Source organism: Geotrypetes seraphini, chromosome 2 (assembly GCF_902459505.1).
Source record: "Geotrypetes seraphini chromosome 2, aGeoSer1.1, whole genome shotgun sequence".
Lineage (NCBI taxonomy): Eukaryota > Metazoa > Chordata > Amphibia > Gymnophiona > Dermophiidae > Geotrypetes > Geotrypetes seraphini.
In genome coordinates this window covers 189251643-189276056 of record NC_047085.1, presented here as the reverse complement: position 1 = coordinate 189276056, position 24414 = coordinate 189251643, and the positions used below count along the sequence as shown (strand labels likewise).

The following is a 24414-nucleotide window of genomic DNA, read 5'->3' as shown; positions in this document are numbered from 1 at the left end:
ATTCCCCTTGTATACCATCTCTTCCTCTCATTCACGCCCAATTCTCCCTTTCTATTCCCTCCCCCACCTCACCATCTCTTTCCCTCCCTTCCTCCATTCTCTCTCCTAAGTTGTCTTCTGTGTCCAAAAAGCAAAAAACGCACTCCCTCCACTCCTGTGTAACATAGTAGACGATGGCAGATAAAGACCCGAATAGTCCTCCAGTCTGCTCAACCTGATTCAATTTAAATGTCCTGAGTATGGGCCCCTCCCATATCCCAACTCACTTCCTCCTAATTACAACATGTGCGTGCCCGCTCACTCGCACCTTCCTTTTCTGCCCCCCCTTCCAAGCTGAACTATTTAAATGTAACAATAAATAAATAAATAAATATATATATATATAAAAAAAAAATAAATAATAATAATAAAATATATATATAGCACATTAACAAGCTGCTCAATTCAAAAGGCACCCTGAGACACCCTCAGACTATATTGGGTTAGACAGTTTCCAAAAGTAAACATATATATATATATCCTTTCAAAGATGCAAACTCTGATATAAAGTACAGTACTATAAAATCCTCATTATTTTGTCTTATCAGAGTCTACTATTTGATCCATACCTGCTTAGTTTCATTAATACCTAATATAATTCTAGATAAAACATTTTAGTGGGTAGCTGGAAACTTTAAAATAAGAAAAAAGTAAATAAGAGTTGGTAGTAAATGAGGTTTCACATTGTCTTAATTAAAGAGGTTGGTTATTACAGAACACCTAATAGTCCAAAGGATAAACTAGTTTGCTGATAGCTCAGGCAGAAAACAGTGAAATTAATTATCAGAACCCAGTGCCTCATTCCCAAGTAGTAGTACCTCAAAACAAGAATCTTGGTGAAAATGAAACTTAATAATAACAAAAATGCTACGCATTTATAACTACACAAACCAGGTTCATGGCATAATGTATTACAGCTTCACAAACAATCCCTCCCTCCTTTTCTGCCTCCCTCCCGCAAGACAGTACCTCTCGTGCTGCACTACTTCACAGGGCAGTGGGCCCTGCCTTTTCTGCCACCCCCTCCCACAAGACAGTATCTCTTGTGCTGCACTTCTTCGCAGGGCAACGGACCCTGCATGTTCCAAGTAGCTGACGCGAAGCCTTGCCTCTGACGTCGGGGGGAAGACTTCCGAGTCAGCTATGTGTGGAACCTGTTGCAAGAGGGCAGGAAAAAAAGACAAGCCAGTCGACTCAAGCTGCCTCCCAACCCCGCAGGATCCTCGAGACCTTGAGGGGCGTCCCCATGGGACCCTCGCAACCAGAAGGGGCATCCCTACGGGATCCCCATGACCCGAAGGGGGAACCCGCGGGTCCCCGTCATCCCCGTTCAGTTCTCTACTCTGTACGCGATTGTCCTCTCCACTCCACCTCACAATTGCGTACAGATACAGGAAAGCGTTTGCGTGAGGTTACAGCAGCGAGGCAGGCAACGTTCCAGAACAATGGTAACATACCGAGGGCCTCGAAATAGTACCTGGCGGGCCACGAGTTTGAAACCACTGGTTTAGATGGACTAGAGTGAGCTTTGGACAAGGACTCCAGTAGATAGAACCCTAAGCACAATATCAGGAAGATGCTCTGGGTTTCTGGCCCAGAAATATCTAAAGATAAAGGACCATTTTAAATTAAATGATTAATTTATTAGAGCGTGTAAGTTGGGCAGACTAGATTGGACCATTTGGGTTTTTATCTGCCATCATTTACTATGTTAATAATTTCCTAAAAGAGAAGTCCATAGGCCTTTATTGAGATGGCTTGGGGAAATCCACTGCTTATTCCTAGGATAAGCAGCATAAAATCTGTTTTACTACTTGGGATCTAGCTAGGTACTTGGGACCCAGGTTGGCCACTGTTAGAAACAGGATACTGGGCTTGATGGACCTTCAGTCTGTCCCAGTATGGCAATTATAATTCTTATGGTTGGGCGATGGGAGCCTTTTCAGTTGCTAGGGTATATTTCTGAATAACTTAGTACTTCTGAGGACTTTTTTTTTTTTTTTTTTTAAAGCATTTGGGTTACTTGTAACCTATAGAGCAAAAGAATTTATTATTGTCAAATATATTTTATAGAGCTCCACAAGAATAATAAACAAACTGCACAACAAAACAGTGGATACAAGCTCAGTCAAAAAATGCCAATCTACCCCCCCACCCCCATCTCCACCCCATTCCAAACCTCCCCCCTCCACCAGTCTCCTCCTTCAAGCCCACAATGTAAAAAATGGGTCCAAAAAGAAAATAGGCACATATACACGTTTCAAGGCCAAGGAACACAGCAACATGTTAAGAACAGCAGCTCAACAGTTTAATAAGCGACTACGAGCCATGGGTGTCATAGTAGTCCAAAAAGGTTCCCTGGTGTGCTGAAAGATGCGCCTGAGCAAGGAGGAGAAGAATTTATTATTGAAATATCAGTATTTCTTACCTCAGAATTTGTCCTTTTTAATCTCAGAGTGCAGATTTTGTCCCCTCTTCCTGTCTTGTGTATCAACAAGCCTCTGGGCTTGTTTCTTTTCTCATTGTAGTTGATCAGAATCATAATGCTTTATAGTGTGTATGCAGATGAAGAACTGAAGGCATTATCTGTCGGATTCAAAACATCTTCACTCAAATTTTTACAAAAATTTTAATCCAAGGACACTGCAAAAATGGTTAGATGACTTAAAATAGTAGAGGCCTCATTGACTCATCCAAAGTAGGCTTCACTTGAGCTCTACCCATCCTTTACACTACAGTCTCTTACCTCAGTTTGTCTTTAATGGAAAATGCAGATGTGTCAGTGTGTTAAATACTTGAACACTTTGTTGACTGCTAAATTATAGGTGTGTTTGTGGGCTGCCACACTGTGAACTTATGTATAAGATTTTTCTGTCTCTTGTGTTGCAGAGTCTGCAGATCCATTTTATCAAGCACGCAACGGTCCCATTGAGGTCTACCTGTGTCCAGAAGAAAATGAAAACAGTCCCACAAAAACCTACAGTCCAGACTGCAATGGAAATATACCAAAATCAAACACCAAAGGTACAATTGCATGTGCCGACAATGGCTACTATGGCCCATATTCATCAAAGATAACGACTTAATCGCTGTTGGCCAATTCTCTGGCTGATTTTTCAAACGGCGATTGATTCATCAATCAAGTTTGCAAGCAAATGATTTGCACCTCCATGCAAATCATTTGCATGCAAACCCACTGACTCAATTGCTCAGTGAGCGATTGAGTCTGTTCAGAGCCCTGATAGTAGTGACACGAGAAGCACCCTCTTGTCACTGCTGTCAGGGCTTCTGTTGGGAAGGTTTTTAATTTTTTTAATGGCAGATATTTTGCGTGTATTACACTCGCAAAATATCTGCCCAATAAAAAATAAATGTAAAAAAAGAAGCCTCCTGACAGTGCCCCTTCCCTCCCCGAACCCAAAAAAATGGCAGTAGGGATTCCCACTACCTCTTGTCATCGGCATCGGCACACCCCCTCGGTGCCAAAATGGCAGGAGGGAATACCCACACTCTCCTGCAACTGCAATGCCCCTCCCTTCCCCTGCCCTGTATCCATACCTTTGGCGTTGGGAACAGGAGGAACCACAAACACCTCCTGCTCCTCCGCCCAGCCTGATACACCACTGGGTCTTAGGCCCCTCCCCGGTGCATCATGTGATGCACAGGGAGGGGCCTACGGCCCTGATTAGCTCAGATGCCTCATGCTTCTCCTTTGGGAGGGGCCTGAGGCATCTGAGCCAATCGGGGACTTCCTTAGGAAGGAGCCTGAGGCTTCCAGGGTGGTGTAGTAGGCCGCCGGGTGGAGGAGCAGGAGGTGTTTGCAGTTCCTAACCTAAACCTTAAGTTTGTATACCATAAAAATAGAGCTCAGCACAGTTTACAGGTAATTCAATAAATTAGGGAAGGACATAATAAGAAATTAGAGGTTATGAAGAGGATAGCTAGCTTTATGTTTTGGAGAAAAGCCAGGTTTTCAGATGCTTTCGGAATAATTGGAATGACCCTAGGTTCTGCAGCAGGGCAGGGAGGTTATTCCAAAGCTCAGTGAATTTGAAGAAAAGGGATTTCCCTGCATACATGACGCCTTTTAACGAGGGGAAAGATAGTTTGAGTATGTGGGCGGATCTGGTAGAAACATTGATATAGACGGCAGATAAGGGCCACGGCCCATCTAGTCTGCCCACCCCAATGACCCTCCCCTACCTTTCTCTGTGAATAGATCCCAAGTGTCTATCCCATTTGGCCTTAAAATCAGGCACGCAGCTGGCCTCAATAACCTGAAGTGGAAGACTATTCCAGCGATCAACCACCCTTTCAGTGAAAAAGAATTTCCCTAGTGTCCCCGTGCAGTTTCCCGTCCCTGATTTTCCACGGATGCCCCCATGTTGCCGCGGGACCTTTGAAAAAGAAGATATCTTCTTCCACCTCGATGCGGCCCATGAGATACTTGAATTTCTCGATCATGTCACCCCTCTCTGCGTTCCTCGAGTGAGTACAGCTGCAACTTATCCAGCCGTTCCTCGTACGGGAGATCCTTGAGTCCCGAGACCATCCGGGTGGCCATTCTCTGGACCGACTCCAGTCTCAGCACATCCTTACGGTAATGCGGCCTCCAGAATTGCACACAGTATTCCAGGTGGGGCCTCACCATGGATCTATACAATGGCATAATGACTTCAGGCTTACGGCTGATGAAACTCCTGTGTATGCAACCTATGATTTGCCTTGCCTTGGATGAAGCTTGCTCCACTTGATTGGCAGTCTTCATGTTCTCACTGATGATCACCCCTAAGTCTCGTTCTGCTTCAGTTCTTGTTAGGATCTCCCCATTAATGGGGGTAAGTCTTGCATGGATTTTGGCTGCCCAGGTGCATGACTTTGCATTTTTTGGCATTGAAGCTGAGTTGCCAGGACCTAGACCAGTGCTCCAGTAGGAGTAGGTCTTGCATCATGTTGTCGGACATTGAATTTATGTCTGTTGTGCTTTTGCCCACTACATTGCTTAGTTTGGCTTCATCGGCGAATAATGTTATTTTATCTTGCAGCCCTTCTGCCAAGTCTCTTATAAAGATGTTGAATAGGTTCGGGCCCAGGACTGAGCCCTGCGGCACTCCACTGATTACCTCCGTCATTTCGGAGGGGGTGCCGTTCACCACTACCCTCTGAAGCCTACCTCCAAGCCAGTTCCCAACCCATTTCGTCAATGTGTCGCCCAATCCTATAGAACTCATCTTGCTCAGCAACCTGTGGTGTGGTACGCTATCGAATGCTTTACTGAAGTCCAGATATATGATGTCCAGGGACTCCCCAACATCCAGCTTCCTCGTCACCCAGTCAAAGAAGCTAATCAGGTTGGATTGGCAGGATCTCCCCTTAGTAAATCCATGTTGATGGGGATCTCGTAGATTCTCCTTGTTCAGGATCGTATCCAATTGGCGTTTGATTAGAGTTTCCATTAGTTTGCACACTATTGATGTGAGACTCACCGGCCTGTAGTTTGCTGTCTCCATCTTGGAGCCTTTCTTGTGGAGTGGAATGACGTTAGCCGTCTTCCAGTCCAACGGGACGTTACACATACTAAGGGAGAGATTGAAGAGCGCGGATAGCGGTTCCGCCAAGACATCACACAACTCCCTGAGCACCCTGGGGTGTAGGTTGTCAGGCCCCATTGCCTTGTTAACCTTAAGCTTTGACAGCTCGCAGTAGACACCGCTGGGTGTAAACTCGAAATTACAAAACGGGTCATCTGCGTCAACCCTTGTCTGTAGCTGAGGGCTGAGTCCTGGCGCCTCGCGGGTGAAGACTGAGCAGAAGTATTCATTTAACAGTTGGGCTTTTTCCGAGTCCGCTTCTACATAATCTCCGTCTGGTTTCCTAAGACATACTATCCCGCCTGAGTTTTTATTTCTGTCACTGATATACCTGAAGAAGGATTTATCTCCTTTCTGGATGTTCTTCGCTAGAGACTCCTCCATGCGGAATTTGGCCTCCCTAACTGCTGTTTTGACAGCTTTTGACTTGGCCAGATAGACGTCCCTAGAGTCCTGTTTCCCTGATTGTTTGTAAGAGATGAATGCTTTTTTCTTCTCCTTGATGAGGTCCGAAATCTCCACAGAGAACCACTGTGGCTTATTGTTCCTTCGCCGTTTACTTACTGATTTAACATAGCGGTTTGTTGCTTCTTGTATGGTGGCTTTCAAAGTCGACCACATTTCTTCCACGTTATTGGTTTCTGCTTGGCTTTGTAGCGCTTGGTGAACGAAGTCTCCCATTTCTTTGAACTTTGTGTCCTTGAATTTGAGGACCTTGGTCAGTGTGGTAGATTTAGTGAAACCTTTCCTGAGATTGAACCATACCATGTTGTGGTCACTGGAGGCCAATGTGTCGCCCACCGAGACCTCTGTGACACTTTCTCCATTGGTAAGTATCAGGTCCAGTATTGCCTGATCCCTTGTCGGTTCCAACACCAGTTGCCTGAGGCTTGCTCCTTTCATAGAGTTTAATAGCCTCCTGCTGCTGCCGGAAGCAGAGGTAAGTGTAACCCAATCCACATCAGGAATGTTGAAGTCACCTAGCAATACTGTGTCCCCACGCAAGGTGATATTTTCTATATCTTCGATTATTTCCATATCCAGGTCATCCTGTTGTCTTGAGGGTCTGTAAATTACGCCAAGATACAAGCATTTGTCCTTCCCTCTGGCCAAATTAACCCAAAGGGATTCCCCAGTATACTGGACATCTGAGATTCTCGTGACCTTAATGTCATCTTTAGTATATAATGCTACACCCCCTCCCTTCCTACCCTCTCTGTCCCGGCGAAGCAAGTTGTAACCCGGTATGACCATGTCCCACCCGTGGGAGTCTGTGAGCCAGGTTTCGGATATCGCCACCACATCCAGGTCGGCATTCCTTATTTCTGTTTCCAATTCCAGGATCTTGTTTCCTAAACTGTGTGCGCTGACGTACATAGCCCTCCATGTTATATTTTTGTTATGTCTCAGTGGGGATATTCCTGTTTGAGCTATTTGAACACCTTTAGCATTGTTTGTGTTATTTGTGCTTTCCTGAGGCTCAGAACCACAATGTGTACTCCCCATATACCCCGAACTACAGTGTGTACTCCCCCTAGACCCAGAATTACAATGTGACCCATAATATGATGTGACCCTACTCCCGACTCAAAAGTGTGTGCACTCGCCCCTGACTCAGAATTTTACTTAAATGAGGTATTATGGACCAGTGATGCATGCACCTCTATGGGGTGTGGGAAGAGGTCAAATGGGGTGTGAAACTTGAAACTTGTGTGAAGAAGCCTTGAAGTCTGAGGCAATTTATTAAAACTTTACAGGCAGTTATTAGGATAGATATTGGTAGTTTAGAAAACGGAGAAACATACATGATGGCAGATAAAGGCCAAATGGCCCATCTAGTCTGCCCATCCGCAGTAACCATTATCTCTTTCTCTGCGAGATCCCACATGCCATCTCATACCTTGTAATTTTAGTGACATGTTAACAGTAGTGTTGGTGGCTGGCAGTTAATGACATGAAGTTGTCTGACACTTTTGGACATGTGGTTTAGGAAGGGGGTACAAGGGTTTCATTAATCAGTTAAAAAAAATGAAGAAACCAATAAAGGGTTTAAGAACCCCTGACTTAACATGGGATAATTAAGGTTGGATAATCAAACCAACTGTGTAGGGTTTATTTGTATCTTTGCGCCATACAGATAAACTATACCCATTTGTGGACAGATGATAACTATTAATGCTAACTCATGCATTAGTGATTTACCAGGATATTAAGTTGACACTGCTTCAACTAGAGCCAAGCATGGCAGCGAAGGAGGTGGTACTGAACATAAATGGGATCATGTAACAACTGTTGAAGGCTCTGTCTGTACTGGTTTTCAGTATCGCAGAGGGTTCAGTTTAAGATGATTTTGATGATTAGTGGTGGCTAATAGAGAATGACATGGGAACTCATTTTCCCGTCCCGATGAGTTCTTTGCCTGTTCCTGCCCCATTCCTGCAACCTCTGTCCTCATCTGCACAAGCCTCAAACACCTTTAAAATCATAGTGTTCGAGGCTGGTGCGGTTAAGATAAAGCTTACAGGAATAGGGTTAGGGTCAGGGACAGCAACAAAACTCACAGGGATGGGACGGGGAAATTTGAGTTCCTGCGGGGACAGGGACAAATTTGTTCCCTTTTCATTCTCTAGTGGCTAACTCCTGATATTTAATGGATGCTTCATGCAACCAATTAAGGCCATTACAGAAAGCACTGTTTCCATGGATGAAGTTGAATTACTTAGCAGAACAGTGTTTGTTTGCTTTACAACATCATTATGGAATGGTTACCAGCGGAAAATGGAGAAGTATTTGCATTTTAAGAAGTTGGTTAGGTTAAGTAGTTGGTTAAAGCATGGTTATTTTTTTTTTAGTTTTAATAATCTTTATTCATTTTAAAATAATTTCAATAAGTGAAGAACAATAGATAAAACATTTACACTATAGACCATCACTTAAAATATTACAAGATTATTACAGATCAGTAACCCCCCCACCCAAAGTATTCTTTATCTGGATATGGTAGAGACTTGATGGATGTGGAAGAGCAAGTTGCTTTTTGTTTTTTAGCTCACAAATAGGTGGTTTGTATATTTTGGGGGGATGGGAGTGAAGGTGGGTTTTGTGTGGTGGTCGATCTGTTTGTAATTGTAAGTTACTTGAGTTTGTAGGTGAGTAGGGAGAAAAAAAAAGGCAGCCCAATGCATGACTGGGAAAGAGGGCAGTTCAACGTCTGTAACATAGAAGAACCTTAAATATGGTAAAAACATAGCACTCCAACTGCTGCTCCCCTCTCTTCTGATAGATATATGCAGATATCACAGCTATGCAAGCATGCATGCAGAAGGTTTGGGTAGAATTTTTAAGCTGTGCTCCACATGCTTTCTCTACTTGCTCTAAGGCAGTGGTCTTAAACTCAAACTCTTTGCAGGGCCACATTTTGGATTTGGATTTTTGGAGGGCCATCAGAAAATAGTTAATATCTTTATTAAAGAAATGACAATTTTGCATGAGGTAAAACTTTTTATATAGTTTATAAATCTTTCCTTTTGGCTAAGTCTTAATAATAATATTGTAATTTATAGCTAAAGAGACATATGATCAAGAAACTGTTTTATTTTACATTTGTGATTATGATAAACATATCAAGGGTCTCAAAATAGTACCTGACATGTGGCCCCTGGGCTGCGAGTTTGAGACCACTGCTCTAAGGTAACCAAAGAATTGACTCCTTGAGTCCACAGAAAAGTAGAAATCCAAACCAAACTGTGTGACATCTGATGTTACTAATGTCAGCTTTATTGATTTAAAAAGAAAGTTGTTCACAATCTTAAAGGCAATGAAGTACATCCTGGAAGATTTACAGTATAAGGGCATAAGATTGCTATATCCACAAAATCTCAGAAGAGACCTATCGGGATCCCTGAGGAAGATCTTTTTGGTCGAAACGCAGACCGTGTTGGATCCTCTTCATTGACTAAGAACATAAGAACTGCCATCTCCGGATCAGACCTTCAGTCCATCAAGTCTGCGATCCGCACACGTGGAGGCCCAGCCAGGTGTACACCTGGCGTAATTTTAGTCACCCCTAAAGTTGTGGATTGCCTTTAAGATTGTGAACAACTTTCTTCTTACATCAATAAAGCTGACATCAGTAACATCAGACGCCACAGTTTGTTGTTGTTTTTTTTTTTTGTGGATGGTGTCAAACTCTTTCTGCAGTTCTTGGCTGTTTCTCGCAGCCATTCCTATCCTCTACATTTATTTGAGATGGTGTATCCATAAGCACATTTCAACTGGGCTGCCACTGCCCTAATCTAAAGTATTATAATGATAGATGAATAGGTTACAAAATAGACAGAAATTTAGGTTGAGAAATACTCTCCTTTGCAAAGAATATTGTGAGTCACCAGCCTCTGAAGCAGGTAATGTAGACATGGTGGTGAACTTAACATGGTCTAAAAAAAAAGCTAGGGAAGCAAAAAGGCTGGGAGAATTCAAAAGGCTGAGGAGATGGAAGAGGAGGAAGTTGCTGTATGTAATGTGTATACTACACAAAGCAAGGTCCTGCTATCCATGTGCTGTCTGTTCCACACTGGGGTTCATGATTGATGTAGGAAGGACAGATTTGAGTACTTGCATACACATGTTCTTACAAGAAATCTTGCATGTTAAAGAAGAGCTGCTGCTGGTGTGAGGTTTTGAGAGCAGAGCCCATGGCATGTTCTGGGCTGGACTTTATTGGTGCAACACCTGCAGGTCTAAGAGCACACCAGAAATAATGGCTCAAGAGGGAAAGGAACATTTCAGGTGAAGGAAGAAAAGATATAGTGAGAGAGGATGAGCTAAGGAAGTGGGAGAAACTAGTAAAAAGTTTATAAGAGGAATTTAGACCATATTTGAAAATGTTTCGTCTTTTGTTAGAGAACCATTTACGGTTTGAAAGATCGGATGTAAAGGATGTGTTGAATATATGAAACTAGCATTTATGAATACATGTATATATGTTGACACTGTATCAACTCTCGAGTTAAACCTTGGCAATAAGTTTATAGATGTCTGAAGGAGTGGCATACCTGTCTCCAAATGACATGATGTTTTCACATGGAAAAGGTATATAGTTTAATCCTTCAAAGTAAATATTTTGAGTGTTGGTTTTTTTTTTTTTCTTTTTTCAGCAGACCTGTCCTTCAGCAATTCTGAGCATGGTTCAACATCTGTGACGAACCTCTCACCCCTGACCTCACCTACCAACTTGCTGCAGCAGACAGAGGACCAAATAGCCCTGAACCTGGAGGGGCCATTTGTGAACTTGCTTCCCCCATTGCTACAAGAGGACTACTTGCTGAGTCTTGGGGAGGAAGAGGGCATCAGCGACCTATTTGATGCTTATGATCTGGATAAGCTCCAGACCTTGGAAGACTTCATGTGCAGCTGATTTTGTTGAACCTGATGGATAATCTTTTAGAAGCAGTGGCAGTATTACAGTTTTCCCGAGGCTGTACCTGCTTGTGGCCCCTCCAGGACACCTGTCCAAGAAAGTTGGGAGAATCATCATTTGGACTTGTAAACCATAAGACTGGCTACCAAGTAATTGATTTTAAAAAATCAATTTGCCATAGTGCAGTTCTGGAGGAAACTTTTGTTGAAGCATAGGTTCCAAAGAACAGTCATGTGAAGTGATATGTACTCAGATGATTCTAGAATCTGTCTTGTCCGCCCTCCACCCCCACCCCCCTTCCCTGTCTTTGACTGAGTTGCTGCATAAAGTGGTTGTGCACAAAGGGACTTAATGACCCACTCTGCAATGAAGCCATTATCTTCACTAGCATTTCCAGCCGTGCCTTCCATGGAGAATGTCTCTTGGGTTCTCTTAAACAGGCTGATACAAGAAGCTGCTGCGGATGTCCCTTAGATACCTTGGCAATATTAGGCTTTTGGTTTCTTAATTACCTCCTTGAAGGCGTTCCGACTGATCAAAGCTCTTAGCTTGAGGCATGTACTCCTGGAGGGAAGAATAGAATACATAGAGCTTCAAGAGGTTTTTAAGCAAGTTTGAACGAGAAGTATAAGGTTCTTCTGAAAAGTAATAGATTTAAAGTGCTTTGTCATTTTATTTTCCTCAGTTTAAAAAGTGAATGTTAACTATTGTGTGTAATTTACTTATTGTCCTGAAGTATACACTAAAAATCGGTACATGATTTGTGGTACAACATAAGAAGTCTTAAGGCTTGCTTTTAAGTGCCTACTGGAGATCCACTGTGTGGATATGGGGGTGAAGAGTTGGCTTCTGAATTAGTTTGGCTTAACGTTTCTAGATATACTGTTCAACCTGCTCTGGTTTAATTCATCCAGGCCCCCTTTTCCTGCTCTGTTACGTTTTTCCGGCAGTACAAATCTCTTCCGCCCCCAAACCAAAAATAAAACTATCATCTCAGTGGTGTGTGGTTTTTGCGATGAGTAAAATTAATAATGGTCTCAAAACTTATAATACCAATGATTTGAAGAAAAATATATATCTGTATGGTATATAATGAATTAGAGCCAAGTCCTAACCCGTCTTTATGGAGGCCTGAGTCTTATTCCAGTTCCTGACTTCAAATCCATCATTTAGAGTGGATTACTGTTCTTTAGCCTTACGTATCCTTTGGAAGTAATAGCAAGCTAACCTTGTACCACTAAAATATCTATGCAGGCTTTCTGGTGCCGTTGAATTGCTGCTATAAAGGTTAATGTGTGCTTGTTGCTTAGGCACCTTGTTTTAATAATGGTATTTTGCCATGGAGACACAATGTGGGAGAAACTCTTTGTCAAATTAAGCTTTTTACCTGCCAGTATACAGTTCTATGCCTGGGATATGTTGAGGGTATATAAAGAACACCACCTGAGGAACTGTCAGACAGTTTTATATATATATGTGCGTGCGTGTGTGTGTGTTGCATATACAAAGTGTGCATAGTTTATCTAGCGGTCATATTGAAGCCGATGTATAGCTTGCTCACTTCTTAGCCTTCTAACAAAATATTTGCTTTGTAAAATAAATAGAAGCTAATTTGTGAAATGCTGCCAGATATTTTCTAGCTGGTCTGTAATTTTTTTTAGAATTTTTTTAATGTGCATCTGTAAATAAAATTGATGCCATATTTAAAGTATTAGTCTGGTTGAAGAGAAAACATGAAGACTTTCTTGTGTGTTGGGTTGTGTGTGTTGAGGTTAGGGGGAAGAAACTGAAGTAAACTTTAAACCTTAAAGGATATTAGATTATGGGGGGGTGGGATTGTGAGGTTTTTTTGCTCTCCATTGTACAGAACCTTTTTAGGGTTGCTGAGGGGAGGGCTAAAAATACTGAACAAATTAGCTGGGTGATGTAGAAAAAAAATAATCCTGTAAAATGTACAAAAATGCTTTTATGGTATGTTTTTGTAAATAGACTGAAGAGTGACCTTGCATCTAGCTGTGATCTTATCCATTCAAATGGATGTCATTTGAAATAAATTTTTGTATGACAATGAACCAATAAAGAACTGATTTTTCTAGAACTCATCTTTGTATTTTATACTTGCTGTTTTGCTACTGCTTTCTTAAATATAACACTCGGCAATAGGCATGTGAGGCTATGTTCCAAATGATTAGTTTGATCTTGTTTGTTTGTGTTTATTTCATATACTGCTATTACCAATACATGGGCCAGGGCAGAAAACAATACAAAATAATAATTAAAAAAAAAATCCAATTGTCAGGCAAAGATAATCCTTGAGCACCCTGCCTGTCTTTCCCATCTCACTTAAACTTCAAGCCTGCTTCCCAGTAATATCACAAACGAAACCAGAAGCAGTTGCTGAATTTTCAGTGTTTCATACCATACTTTTTAATGAATGCATTGTTTTTTTAATAAGTCATACTTTAAAATGTTAGGTCACAACATTTCTTCTGTTGTCACATCTGACATACAATTAAAATATTCACATGCATGACACTAAACACTGCAATTGCAGCTGAACAAAGGAAACCCTATATATCATTTAATTGTTGCTAACAGATGCAAAAGTGATGTCTGTGGTGGAAGAAGAGGGCTGCAACATTATAATCTGGGGCAGTGGTCACTAATTTTTAAGTGAGGGCCATTTTGGGTTCAACAGGGCTGAAGGAGAGCCAACATATTTCTCCTTACTTGGGGCCATGATGCCAATAAGCACTTCTTTGACATTCATTCCTACCAGAACACCTGACCTTGGTCACACAATGCAAAATGCAGATGAACCCTATGCAAATACAGGACCACAAACAAAACCCCACTGAAATAGAGAGAAATGCATTTCTTCTTGAACAGTGCAAAATATAGACAGCAAATGTAACTTCTCAAAACTGACATAGTTCAATCACTGAATTTGAAAATAAAATCATTTTTCCTACCTTTGTTTGGTGATTTTATTTTTCTAATCATCTTTTCCAGTGCAATAGGAATGGTATGCTGAATCTCAGGGTACTCTGTCCATTTTTGTGAGCATACTGCAGAAAGATGTCAGCTTTTGAAACCGCTTTCTCCCAGGAGTCTGCTGCCTCCTTTGGTTTCTCTTTTTGCATGGAGAGCATGAAAGGTTCTGATCTGTTTTGGTTTATTTTATTTTGCGATAAGTTTTGTGTTGTTTTGCATTGACGCAAGTTCTTTGGGGGTTTGCTTGACCCTTTGAATTGGTCATGGGCATGGCACTAATAGCATTCCTTTAGGGTACTTGTGATGTCAGCTGCATTTCATCCTCCCCCACCATTTTCATGTTGGGGGGGGGGTGTTGAGGGTTGTCCCGTAGAACTCAAAGGTTCCAGTGAGGTGGATGAGTGACTGGAAGCAGAGGGCATGTCCTAGAACAGCTACACCTGAGAGGAGCTGAAGCAGCATCATTTCCCCAGCACATGGTCTGTAAGACTGTGACAGCCAATGGGAAAAATTGAGGAAGGTAGGATTTCTTCAAAAGTTGTTTCTATAACTTGGGCCTTGGTCCCCTCCCCTAAAATCCTGGGTTTTTGGTCGGCTCTTATGGTAATTTCAAGCTGTTTTTTAGCACTAAAATTCACCAGCGATGGTCATCTTGGATTTTCCCAATTTAAGTTCTCAAATTTCTCCAAAACGCCTTGTTTTGCTTCCAAAGTGCTAGTGATGGAGTCCTCTGACTCTAATACCTCTATGTCATGCCTTGTTTTTGAAGGATGGGTGGCAGAAGAGCGCCCTTGTGCCATGTGCCACTTTGAGTGAAGCGAGGAGGCAGGAACTTCAAGTTAGCTCTCCTACAGCTTCTTGGGCAAAGCATACAGCTTTTGAGCCTGTTCAAGGAATAAAAATTTCCCCAGGAGCCCCAGAACAGTGGCACAGCGCACCAACTGGCACAGAGGCTCTGCATCCAAAGAGGTGTCTCCTCCCTTCTAAATGGGAAGGAGAGTTGCCTACTAAAGGCCTTTACCCCAGGGTTCATTAATCTATTCTGGAAGATGTATATGCACAGCCAAAATAGACAAGTTAGGTCCACTGAAGAGCGAGTCCGGATACACACCTCTAAGAATCCTCAAAGTACTTTTTCTATGGAAGTGGAGCTCCTCCCTGGCTCTGATGGTCAGTCGGACAGGGATTCAGGGGATGAAAGTTGGTTTTATCTCTTTACTGTCTCAAAGTGAAGTCTCCCTGGGGGCAGATTCGGCCTCCTATGCTGAGTATCCACTCCTGGAAGAAAATCCCTCCATATGGTGGCTGTTAAAAGTCTTCGGCCCTGACTGAAATTATTGCAGTCTTTGTGAGCTCAAGATTGATCCACCTCAGCCTCATTGTTCTCTTGTGAGTTGGGTCCGATCTTGGCCCTGACCTTTCCTTGGCACCCAGACATGAAACTCCTGGTTACAGAGTCGTGGGAGGTCCCTGAAGGGACCCTCAAAGGGGCAAAAGCCATGCCAAGGCTGTATCCTCTGGATCAAGAGTTCCAGCAAATGTTTGCTATGCCAAAAATAGATCCCTGGTGGCACAGGTAACTAAATGCATGTCCTTACATAGGGAGTTGTGCTGAAGGATACAGACCGCAGAATAGATATGATCTGCAGGAAGCAGTTTGAGGCCCTTGCCCTAGGAGTTAAGGCGTTGTCAACTGCTTCTTTCGTAGCACGCCCCTGCCATTCACAGTTGTGACCCCTGGACATGACTCACTTCTCTTGGCCTCTAAAGCAAGCCAGGCCTGCCATATGCACCTTAAGGGATGCCACTGCTAATTCCTTGTCCAGGCCCTCTTGAAGGAAAGCTAATACTGATGATACTGAGGCTTTGTTGGGCTCCAAATTCTCTGTAGTGCACCAACACTGTAAAGTAATCCCAATCCTTGGCTTATTCCGAAAGAGTGGATGTTTTCTTGGCCTTTAGTAGGTTGGTAATGACCACTTCTGAATATCCTTTCTTGACTACCACCATGCACTCAAGAGCCATGCCATAAGACTGAAGCGACACAGATCTTCTACATCAATCGGCCCCTACATGAGCAAGTCCGGATATACTTGGAGCCTGAATCATTCATCCACTTCTAGGTGTACTAGATCCACATACCACGGATGCCTGGGCTAATCCAGGACCACAAGGATCACCCTCCCTGGGTGAGATGCTGTGCGACTGACCACCTGGCTTATCAGGGGCCATGGATGAAACATATAAGCGTCTGGACTTCAGCCATGGTTGCACCAGGGTGTACAGCTCTGCACTTGTCTTGTGTCTTCAACTGTAAAACTTCTCGTGTCTTCAACACTGGTTCATAAACCCTCTGAGCTTGCTATTATCCAGTATATATTTGAATGCTTGACACAGCTCCATTTCAGAGGTCTCCCCCCCTCCTCATCCTTCTGGAGCAAAATGCACTACTCATGTACAATCAAGATTTCCCTGAACACGGGAAGAGTCCCCTTGAACTAGAAAACAGCTAACGTCATCCTACTGCACAAAAAGGGCTGCAGGACGGAGGCTGCAAATTACAGACCGGTGAGTCTCACATCCGTAGTGAGTAAACTAATGGAAACACTAATTAAACGTAAACTAGATACGGTCCTGGAGGAGGAGAATCTACGTGATCTCCACCAACATGGATTCATCAAGGGTAGGTCCTGCCAATCCAATCTAATTAGCTTCTTTGACTTGATCATATGTCTCTTTAGCTATAAATTACAATATTATTATTAAGACTTGACCAAAAGGAAAGATTTATAAACTATAAATTGCTTTACCTCATGCAAAATTGCCATTTCTTTAATAAGACAATAACTATTTTTTTCTGAGGCCCTCCAAGTACCTCCAAATCCAAAATGGCCCTGCAAAGGGTTTGAGTTTGAGACCACTGCTTAACATCCTTTTCTTAAATATTAAATTTTGATCTGTGTATGTATCACTTCTGTATATAAGCTATTTGGAAAATTAACCATTCTTCCTGCAGGTAAAAGTGCACCGTGATAATTCTTTGAGTTTGTATAGCTATTAGCAACTGTACTTAAAGAAAACCAATACTGTAGTTTCTATACTAGGTGATTGCTTTTGTCTTGCCTAATAGTAGGCCTGACCCTGTTCGCAAATGAAAGGTACCAGTCGCTGGCGCCACGCAACCAGGGTTGCACTCCTGTAAATATGATAAAACCGAAAATCTGTTTCGTGGTTACTAATCTAAAAACAAAGACGGGCTCATGCTCCCCTTCCCCGGCCAAGTCGCTCTCTTTTCATACATACACACAAACGATGGGTGTACTTTTGCAGAAACAGCAGATGAGCAGCAAAGTCTGAGCAACACTATTATAAATCCCGCCCACTTCTTTTCATATTTGCAGTGTCTGTTCTGCAAAAAAACAAAACCCAAGCTTCCGGTTTTCAATACTTATTTTTACTATACCACAACCAATTAAGTCTATACATAAACCACGTCTATATGCCAAGAACAATATCCAGCCGCCTTTACTTTTCTTGAGAAGTTTGACGGCAGCAAATCCTGGGAACTGGTTGTTTTTTGTGCATTAGAGGGGGAGAGTGTGGGGCAATGCTTAAAGCTACAGCCTTAGCACCCTGGGGTTGTGGGTTCAAACCCACGCTGCTCCTTATGACCCTGGGCAAGCCTCTTAATCCCTCCATTGCTCCGGGTACATTAGATAGATCGGGAGCCCGCCAGGACAGACAGGGAAAAAATGCTTGACTACCTGAATAAACTTATGTAAACCGTTCTGAGCTCTCCTGGGAGAACGGTATAGAAAAATTAAATAACACTAGCAGCGGGAGCTAGCAGCGGTCGTCACATAGAAACCATAGAATCAGACCGATCATCAATCACACAGCTGTAAAACAAAAGAGAAACAGAAGATGCCAGAGTGAGGTTTAGCACACTGACATTAGCTATTGGAGCACCAGAATGAGGCTTGAAGTGCACTGACAGGCTATTGGGACATCATAATGAGGCTTAGACAGAACAGCGAAACTGAGGCTTGGAATACTACTGAATACCACCCAAAAATACTACGCACACTATGAAAAAGTAACCCCAAAACTCGCAACCGATAACATTATTGCTGCTAGTTTTCTAAAGTAGTCCAGTTTGACAAGAAACCCGTCAACCCCACGATATTGTCCACAGAGGGTTTCCTTCTCTGCCTCACCTTTTCCGGAAGAGGTGGGGCTTGGTGGAACGGAACATGATGGTGGACTCCTGTTGAGGTTTGGTGGGGTAAAGTGGAGAGTAGTGGTAAAAGAGGAAGACGTGGGGGCAAAGCAGAAGCGTTAGGCAACATCAGTAGACACCTGAGGAGACGCGGACTGGCCGGACTCATTGGTGGGTTAGAAAAGTACGTGGATGATGCCAGGAAGGAACTTTGGGCTCTTTTGGGCCTTAGTGTTTTGATCTAGTGCGCCAAGAAAGCATATTTACCAATCAGGAGTGAGGGTGCGTGAGACGGCTAGGAGCTCGCGCCCGGGGTTTGGAGTAGGGGGTGGAGCTCGGATCGAGGGAAGTAGTAGTGTATGTTGCAAAATGCAATTGGGGCTGTGCTGTGACGTTGGTTGGGGGTGGCGAGCATGTTTCTGTGTCTTATCTGAGAGTTCAGGAGCTCGCGTTTGTTGACAAATGTGATGTCGTCTCTCTATATATACTCACGTGTGGTTTGGGCAAACACGATTCACGGGTCTGGCTTAATTTTCATTTCGTGCTGCAAATAGCTTGAAAGCGTGCATATTTTGAATTTTTATCTTTTGCTCGTTTTATTTCTAATGTTTCACGTTATAGTTGAAATCTCTTTATTAACCAAACAGGTATATTATCCTGTCATCAAGCAAAGCTGGTACAATGTTCTGCACATATGTTATTCAGTAAATGGGATCATAATGTTCATTTTTTGGCCAACGACAAGCATATAATGCCGGAAGAATAAACTCGGGGGTTGGGAGCGATTTTGTGTTTCTGGGCTATACTCGGCACAAAGAGCATGCAAATTATACGAGTGTCCGCTAAAAAGTTCTCAGCCCAATGAATAAGAAAATGATATGGAGCCAAGAAACGTACAAGTTATTCTACACTTTCCTTGACACTTTCTTTCAATATGAAATAAAACAGAAAGGGTCAAGGAAAGTTTGGAATGACTTGTAAGTTTCATGGCTCTACATCATTCTTTTTCTTGATTGGGCTGAGTGAGAACTTCTCAGTGCCCTTTTATGCTAGCTATTTGTGTTGTAACAGCCCTGTAAAAAGGGGAGGAACTGTCTGGCTGTTCAGAAGACCAAATAGATATTTGGAGTGGGTATCTCCTGCCAATTTTGGCAGGCACAGGGCTTTTACACGGTGGCAGGGGGGAGTGGGCATCCCTCCTGTCTCTCTTTTGGGAGTCTGGGGGGAGGGAGCTTGGCTCACTATATATATTTTTTTAAATAGGGTAGATATTGTGTGTGTGTGTGTGTGTGAAACATTGGTAGGACAGGTAAGCAACTGGTACCAGTTGTTTTTTTATCAGGTCACATTTTTTTGTGCAATGGGAAGCCATGTTAGAGCATCATTTGCTCAACTAGTTTACATAGCATTTCAATAATAATTACCTTATTTGCATGGCCAGATCAGAGAATGAGCGATCTTGCTCAAAACCATGTGGTGAGCCATTTTGTGCATCAAGTCGGCAAATCCAATTGTCGCTAAACCAGTCAAAACCGGTTTAGCGATGATTAGACAATTGCTGACTTTAACACATCTAGCTCTGTCACTAAATTTTATTAAAACTGGAGATGTGCAGCTAGTAACCTTTATTGAACTTGCAATGAATCACCAACAACTAAATGCCCATTTTGAGAGTATATGAAAGCAGTGGATGTCGTAATCTGAGTTAACATGGCAAGCCCAACAAGCTTAGCTGCACTATGCAATTTCACACCTCTAGCTCATTTACATATTACACAATAGGATGCCAAAGATGCCCTTTTTTTAAACTACTGCATGTATACGCTTGTGAGTAATGCATGCATTTGAGACCTGTTCAAAGCAAAGCAGGGTCAAATATGAGACAGAATGGCTTTTGTAGCAAAAAAGACACAAGTGATATAAAAAATTTTAAAAAATTAAACAATGTACAGTTGAGATATTTGCACCCAGTAAAGCCCAAAATTTATATAAAGCACTAATATAATTTCTATATCTTTGCTTCCAATTGGCTGCAAAGCATCTTAATGCAAATCTTATGTGCTATGATTGCTGGTACAGTTATGACTTTAATCAATTTACAGGTCTGGAGCAATGAGGTGTAGGCATTAAATATCTTTAAAAATATTTTTTGTCTGCTTTGCTGGCTCATAAAAGGAGATGTAAACTAATGTTACATTCCAAACTTTACACATGAATTTAGTGCCAGTTGTATTAATCTGCTAAATGTAAATTTTCTTGGAGACTTTGTTGGCCTGTAGTGGCTGGACAAAGTTGCCATTTTATGTTAGACAGAGCACAGTACTCTGAAAGTGACCTATATTTGACAGTGTCTAGGTCTCAAACCAATAGAGATTCAGCTGAAAAATTTTACATAGTTTCATTTGAGGCTATATGGAATATCCATGCAAAATTTTATTCAATTTGAAGAAGGTTGAGTGGGGATGATTTTCAGTATTGGACCACTTGATGTGAATTGACCTCATTACCAGAGCACTGGCAGTAGTCTCAACCCTACTTGAGACCAGGAAGAAGTCTACATTTTTTGGCATATAAGGATCTGGAAAATATTTGAAGCATGTGCAAGCAGATCGTTTAAAGACCTAATACAGTACTCCCAGTTCTGGTAGTGTTGCAGGAAGGAGTATATTGAGGCCTGTTTCTGGACACCATTGAAATACAGATGGCAACATTGACTTGTTAAAGAGGGATGTGAGGAATGTTGGCAACTCTTCACGAAATAGTTCACTTCTTAGGACAGATGAGGCAAATATGACCAGCCCTCAGACATTTTGGCCTGGATTCTATAAACAGCATCCCAATTGTAGGCGGCGGTAGGCATCCTACCGTTGCCTAACCAGCCAATCGGGATGCACGCTTAAAAAACCCAAAACAAAACCCTCCCAAGGCAGGCTGCCTCCGGGAGCTTAGGTAGGTGTGCAAGCCTGCCTAAGCTTGCCTAAGGTTAGTTGCGGGCTTGGTTTGGCCTGGAAGTAGCCTTAGGCAGACCTAGGCGGCCCTACATGTTTCCTTAGGCCAGCGGGAGACACGTACAATTTAGGCTAGCAAAATGTATACATAGATGCTGAGCTTATCACGGCAAGGGATTGCCTTGCTGCGATAAGTTTAGCAGCTGTTTGTGATTGCTCTTGACTTTGTAGCAAGGAGGCTGCTAGCCATTCTTCCTGGTAGTCAAATTTTAGATTTTTCACATCCCTGGTGATAACAGTTATAAGCAATAGAAGTGACTCTTGCTGGCTCAGGCTCCTAGTGACTAAAACAGAAGTGTGAAACAGAGTCTGTGGGCTTTCTCTGGCCAGGGTTGAGAGAGGGTTGGAGTGGTTGGGGAAGACAAACATCATTTGCTACATCATTTTTGCTTGCTAGGAGGATAGTGGCAGTGTGGTGGCTTCAGCAATATCTGTGTTTTGAGTTTGTTGGGAGGGTTTCTATCACTAAGCAGCACAGAAGCATCAGCCATCTTTGCATCTTTTCTTTTTCCTGTCCTTTCCACCTAGTAGCACTTTTACTTGCTGGAGGATGATGATGGGAGGGTAGTGATGGTACTGTTAACCTCTTCTCGCTGCCAGGCCCAGAATACAATCTACCCCTTATTAATATGAGCCTAATCTTTCATTGTCATGAGGATTTTTTTACATAAGGGTCTTCATGAGTTGAGTGATGATACTAATAGTATCCCCTCTCAAAAGACCCTCTGATTCAGAGAGCAGATGACATAGAGTTCCAGGGCAGCTTAATGATTGTTCTCCATATCTTCCCACCACTTCTCTCTCACCTTAACTCTGTGCTTCTTGCTGGGGTCTGGTTTGATGTGGTTGAGTGATTTCATATTCTGCTATCTTCAGGTATGTGTAAATATATACGTAGGTTGGAAGGCTTTCAGTTGGACAGCCTTTGCTTATCCTTTATCTACTGTGGGATACCTGAAATTAATATTCTACTGAGTGCTATCAATCTGACATTTACAACTGACTTCACTGAGATCAAACATCTGGCTGACTTTTTCAACTAGGGATTGTAGCATGTTATTTTTTTCTTTACCTGTCACAATCAATGTGTGCACACTTCTTACCAGTGTTGATTTTGTTGTGTGTTTAGTAGGTAATAGAAGATGCCAGCCATTTGCGAGTCTGTGCTAGAAGACATTGAAGATATTGTCTCGGAACAAGATCCAAAACCTCATGATCGTCAGTTTTCAAGAAAAAGCATTGTTCCAAGAGTGCGGAAGAGGAGCAAAGCAAAAAGCATTCAAATGATGGAGGAAGAGGAACCCCTAAGCGATAGGTAACATTTGGTGTCTCAGCACTGTTAACGTGGATATGTCAGTGACTAAAAATAGAGGATAAAAGGATCAAGATGATCTATCTTTTGTTACATGTTTGGATTGGTGTTAGTTCTGTCCTCTGACTTAGTATCCTGTGTGTGGGATCTGTGAAATTATAGTGTTGCTAGGTGATGGCCTCACTCACATTGAAGAGTTTGATCAGTGGCACTTACCATAAATATAAAATTGTGTTGTCATACAGCCTCTGGTAGGAAAGAATTAGCTTCCACTGCAGAATATTTCTGTTTGTTTGTGTATCTTAGTACAGTGATTCTCAACTTCTTCAAGCCAAGTACCCCCTAAGCCTAACAAACACCAACTGAGTACCCCCGGCCAAGCTCCGCCCCAGACCCAGCCAAGCTCCACCCCTGACTCCACTCCATGATACCACCCTGTTTTTCCAAAAATAAGACATCCCCAAAATGAGCCCTAGCATGATTTTTAAAGATGCTTCTAATATAAGTCCATCTTTTGTCCCTGCCCACCAACCCTATGCCCAACATTTCTCCTATCACCCCTCTCCAGCACCATGCCACATCTCTCCCTCCATCACTAAGTCCAACATTCCTCCCTCTTTCATCCCTTTCAATCTGTTCCACTGTTCCCTCTCCACCATAACATTTCTCCCTCTCATCTTTCTCTTCCCTGTGCATCTGTACCTTCCTCTCTCCCTATGACCAAAAATTCTCCCCTTTCTTCCATTTTCCATGTACACCATCGCTTTCCCTCTCACTTACACATTCATGCCCCAAAATTTTCCCTTTCTATTCTCTCCCCCACCTCAGCATCTCTTTCCCTCCCTTCCTCCCTCCTATGTCCCAGGTTCATGCCCCCTTCCTCCTTCAATCTGGGTTCAAAAATGTGCTCTCTACCTCCCTTCTGTGTCCCACATTTGGGCTCCTCCCATGTCCCAACGCACTCCTTCCTCAGTCCAATGTGCATGAGCCTGCTTGCTCCCTCCTTTTCTGCCTCCTCCTGCAAGACGGTAATAGAGCTGTCCTCCTTCCTGCCTTCCAGTTGCACTTCGTAGGGCCATGGGCCCTGCATACTTCACGTGGCTGATGCAGCCTTCCCTTGGACGTCAGCTCTGCCGTTGGGGAAAAACTTTTGGGTTGGCTACGGGTGGCATCCTGGGAGCGCTGCACACACGCACCAAGATATTCCAGCTCCTCGTGTCCAGTTGCTTCTAACCCCATGGAATCCCTGAGATCACAAAGGGGTGCCCCCAAGGGATCCCTGCGACACGAGGATCCCGCAGGATTCCCATCCTCCCCGTTCCTGTGCAGCTCTCTAGTCCACACCTCCTTCAATGTCACTTCCTCCTTCTGGAGCAGAGCTGGCAGCCTTGGGAGGATGCATGAAGGTTCTGCAATTGTTGCATTTAAGTTTCCAGTGCAGTAGGTGTGTTATTCTAGATAAGTAGGTTATTTTCCCATGGCCACAAGCCTTTTGCAGAAGGAATCCACTCCATATTTTTCTGTGTCCCTCCTACTTCACTGTGAGCTCTACTGCCACCTGCAGCTTTTCCCTTTGCACATGAGCCAGAAGGAGTGTTTCTGTTCAGCTCTCTAGTTTTCTTATTGTATTCAGTGTGTTTGACATTTATTCGGTGTTTCTGTGCTTGGAGCTTTCACTTTGGTTTCAGCTTTGCCTGTAGAGAAGAAGCATACTCCGGTCTGTAGCTGACAGGCTGATCCCTGTTAGCCAGCTGCAGAAGTATATATATTTTTTAGCTCGGAGCCATTGCCATATGTATTTTCTCACCCATTGCTGTGTAGGGTTTTTAGCG

At 42.9% G+C, this 24414-nt stretch overlaps 2 protein-coding genes across 6 annotated transcripts in view; both read left to right on the top strand.

Moving 5' to 3' along the window:
* Positions 1–13147, top strand: part of E2F3 (E2F transcription factor 3) — a 132713-nt gene extending 119566 nt beyond the window's left edge. The window contains 2 exon segments of the mRNA XM_033934568.1: positions 2931–3063; positions 10790–13147. Of these exon segments, the coding sequence (XP_033790459.1) occupies positions 2931–3063; positions 10790–11046 (390 nt within the window). The 3' untranslated portion in view covers positions 11047–13147.
* A 5052-nt stretch (positions 13148–18199) lies between these two features.
* The window catches only part of CDKAL1 (CDK5 regulatory subunit associated protein 1 like 1), a 1479984-nt gene continuing 1473769 nt past the window's right edge, over positions 18200–24414 (top strand). Inside the window, exons 1-2 of one of the 5 annotated variants that reach the window (XM_033934562.1) lie at positions 18200–18433; positions 22403–22585. In XM_033934562.1, coding sequence (XP_033790453.1) covers positions 22413–22585 — 173 coding nt within the window. In that variant the 5' untranslated portion in view covers positions 18200–18433; positions 22403–22412. Of the gene's footprint in view, positions 18447–18759; positions 18910–22399; positions 22586–24414 lie in introns of those variants that run through there. The other 4 variants (XM_033934560.1, XM_033934561.1, XM_033934559.1 and 1 more) reach the window with 4 other exon arrangements.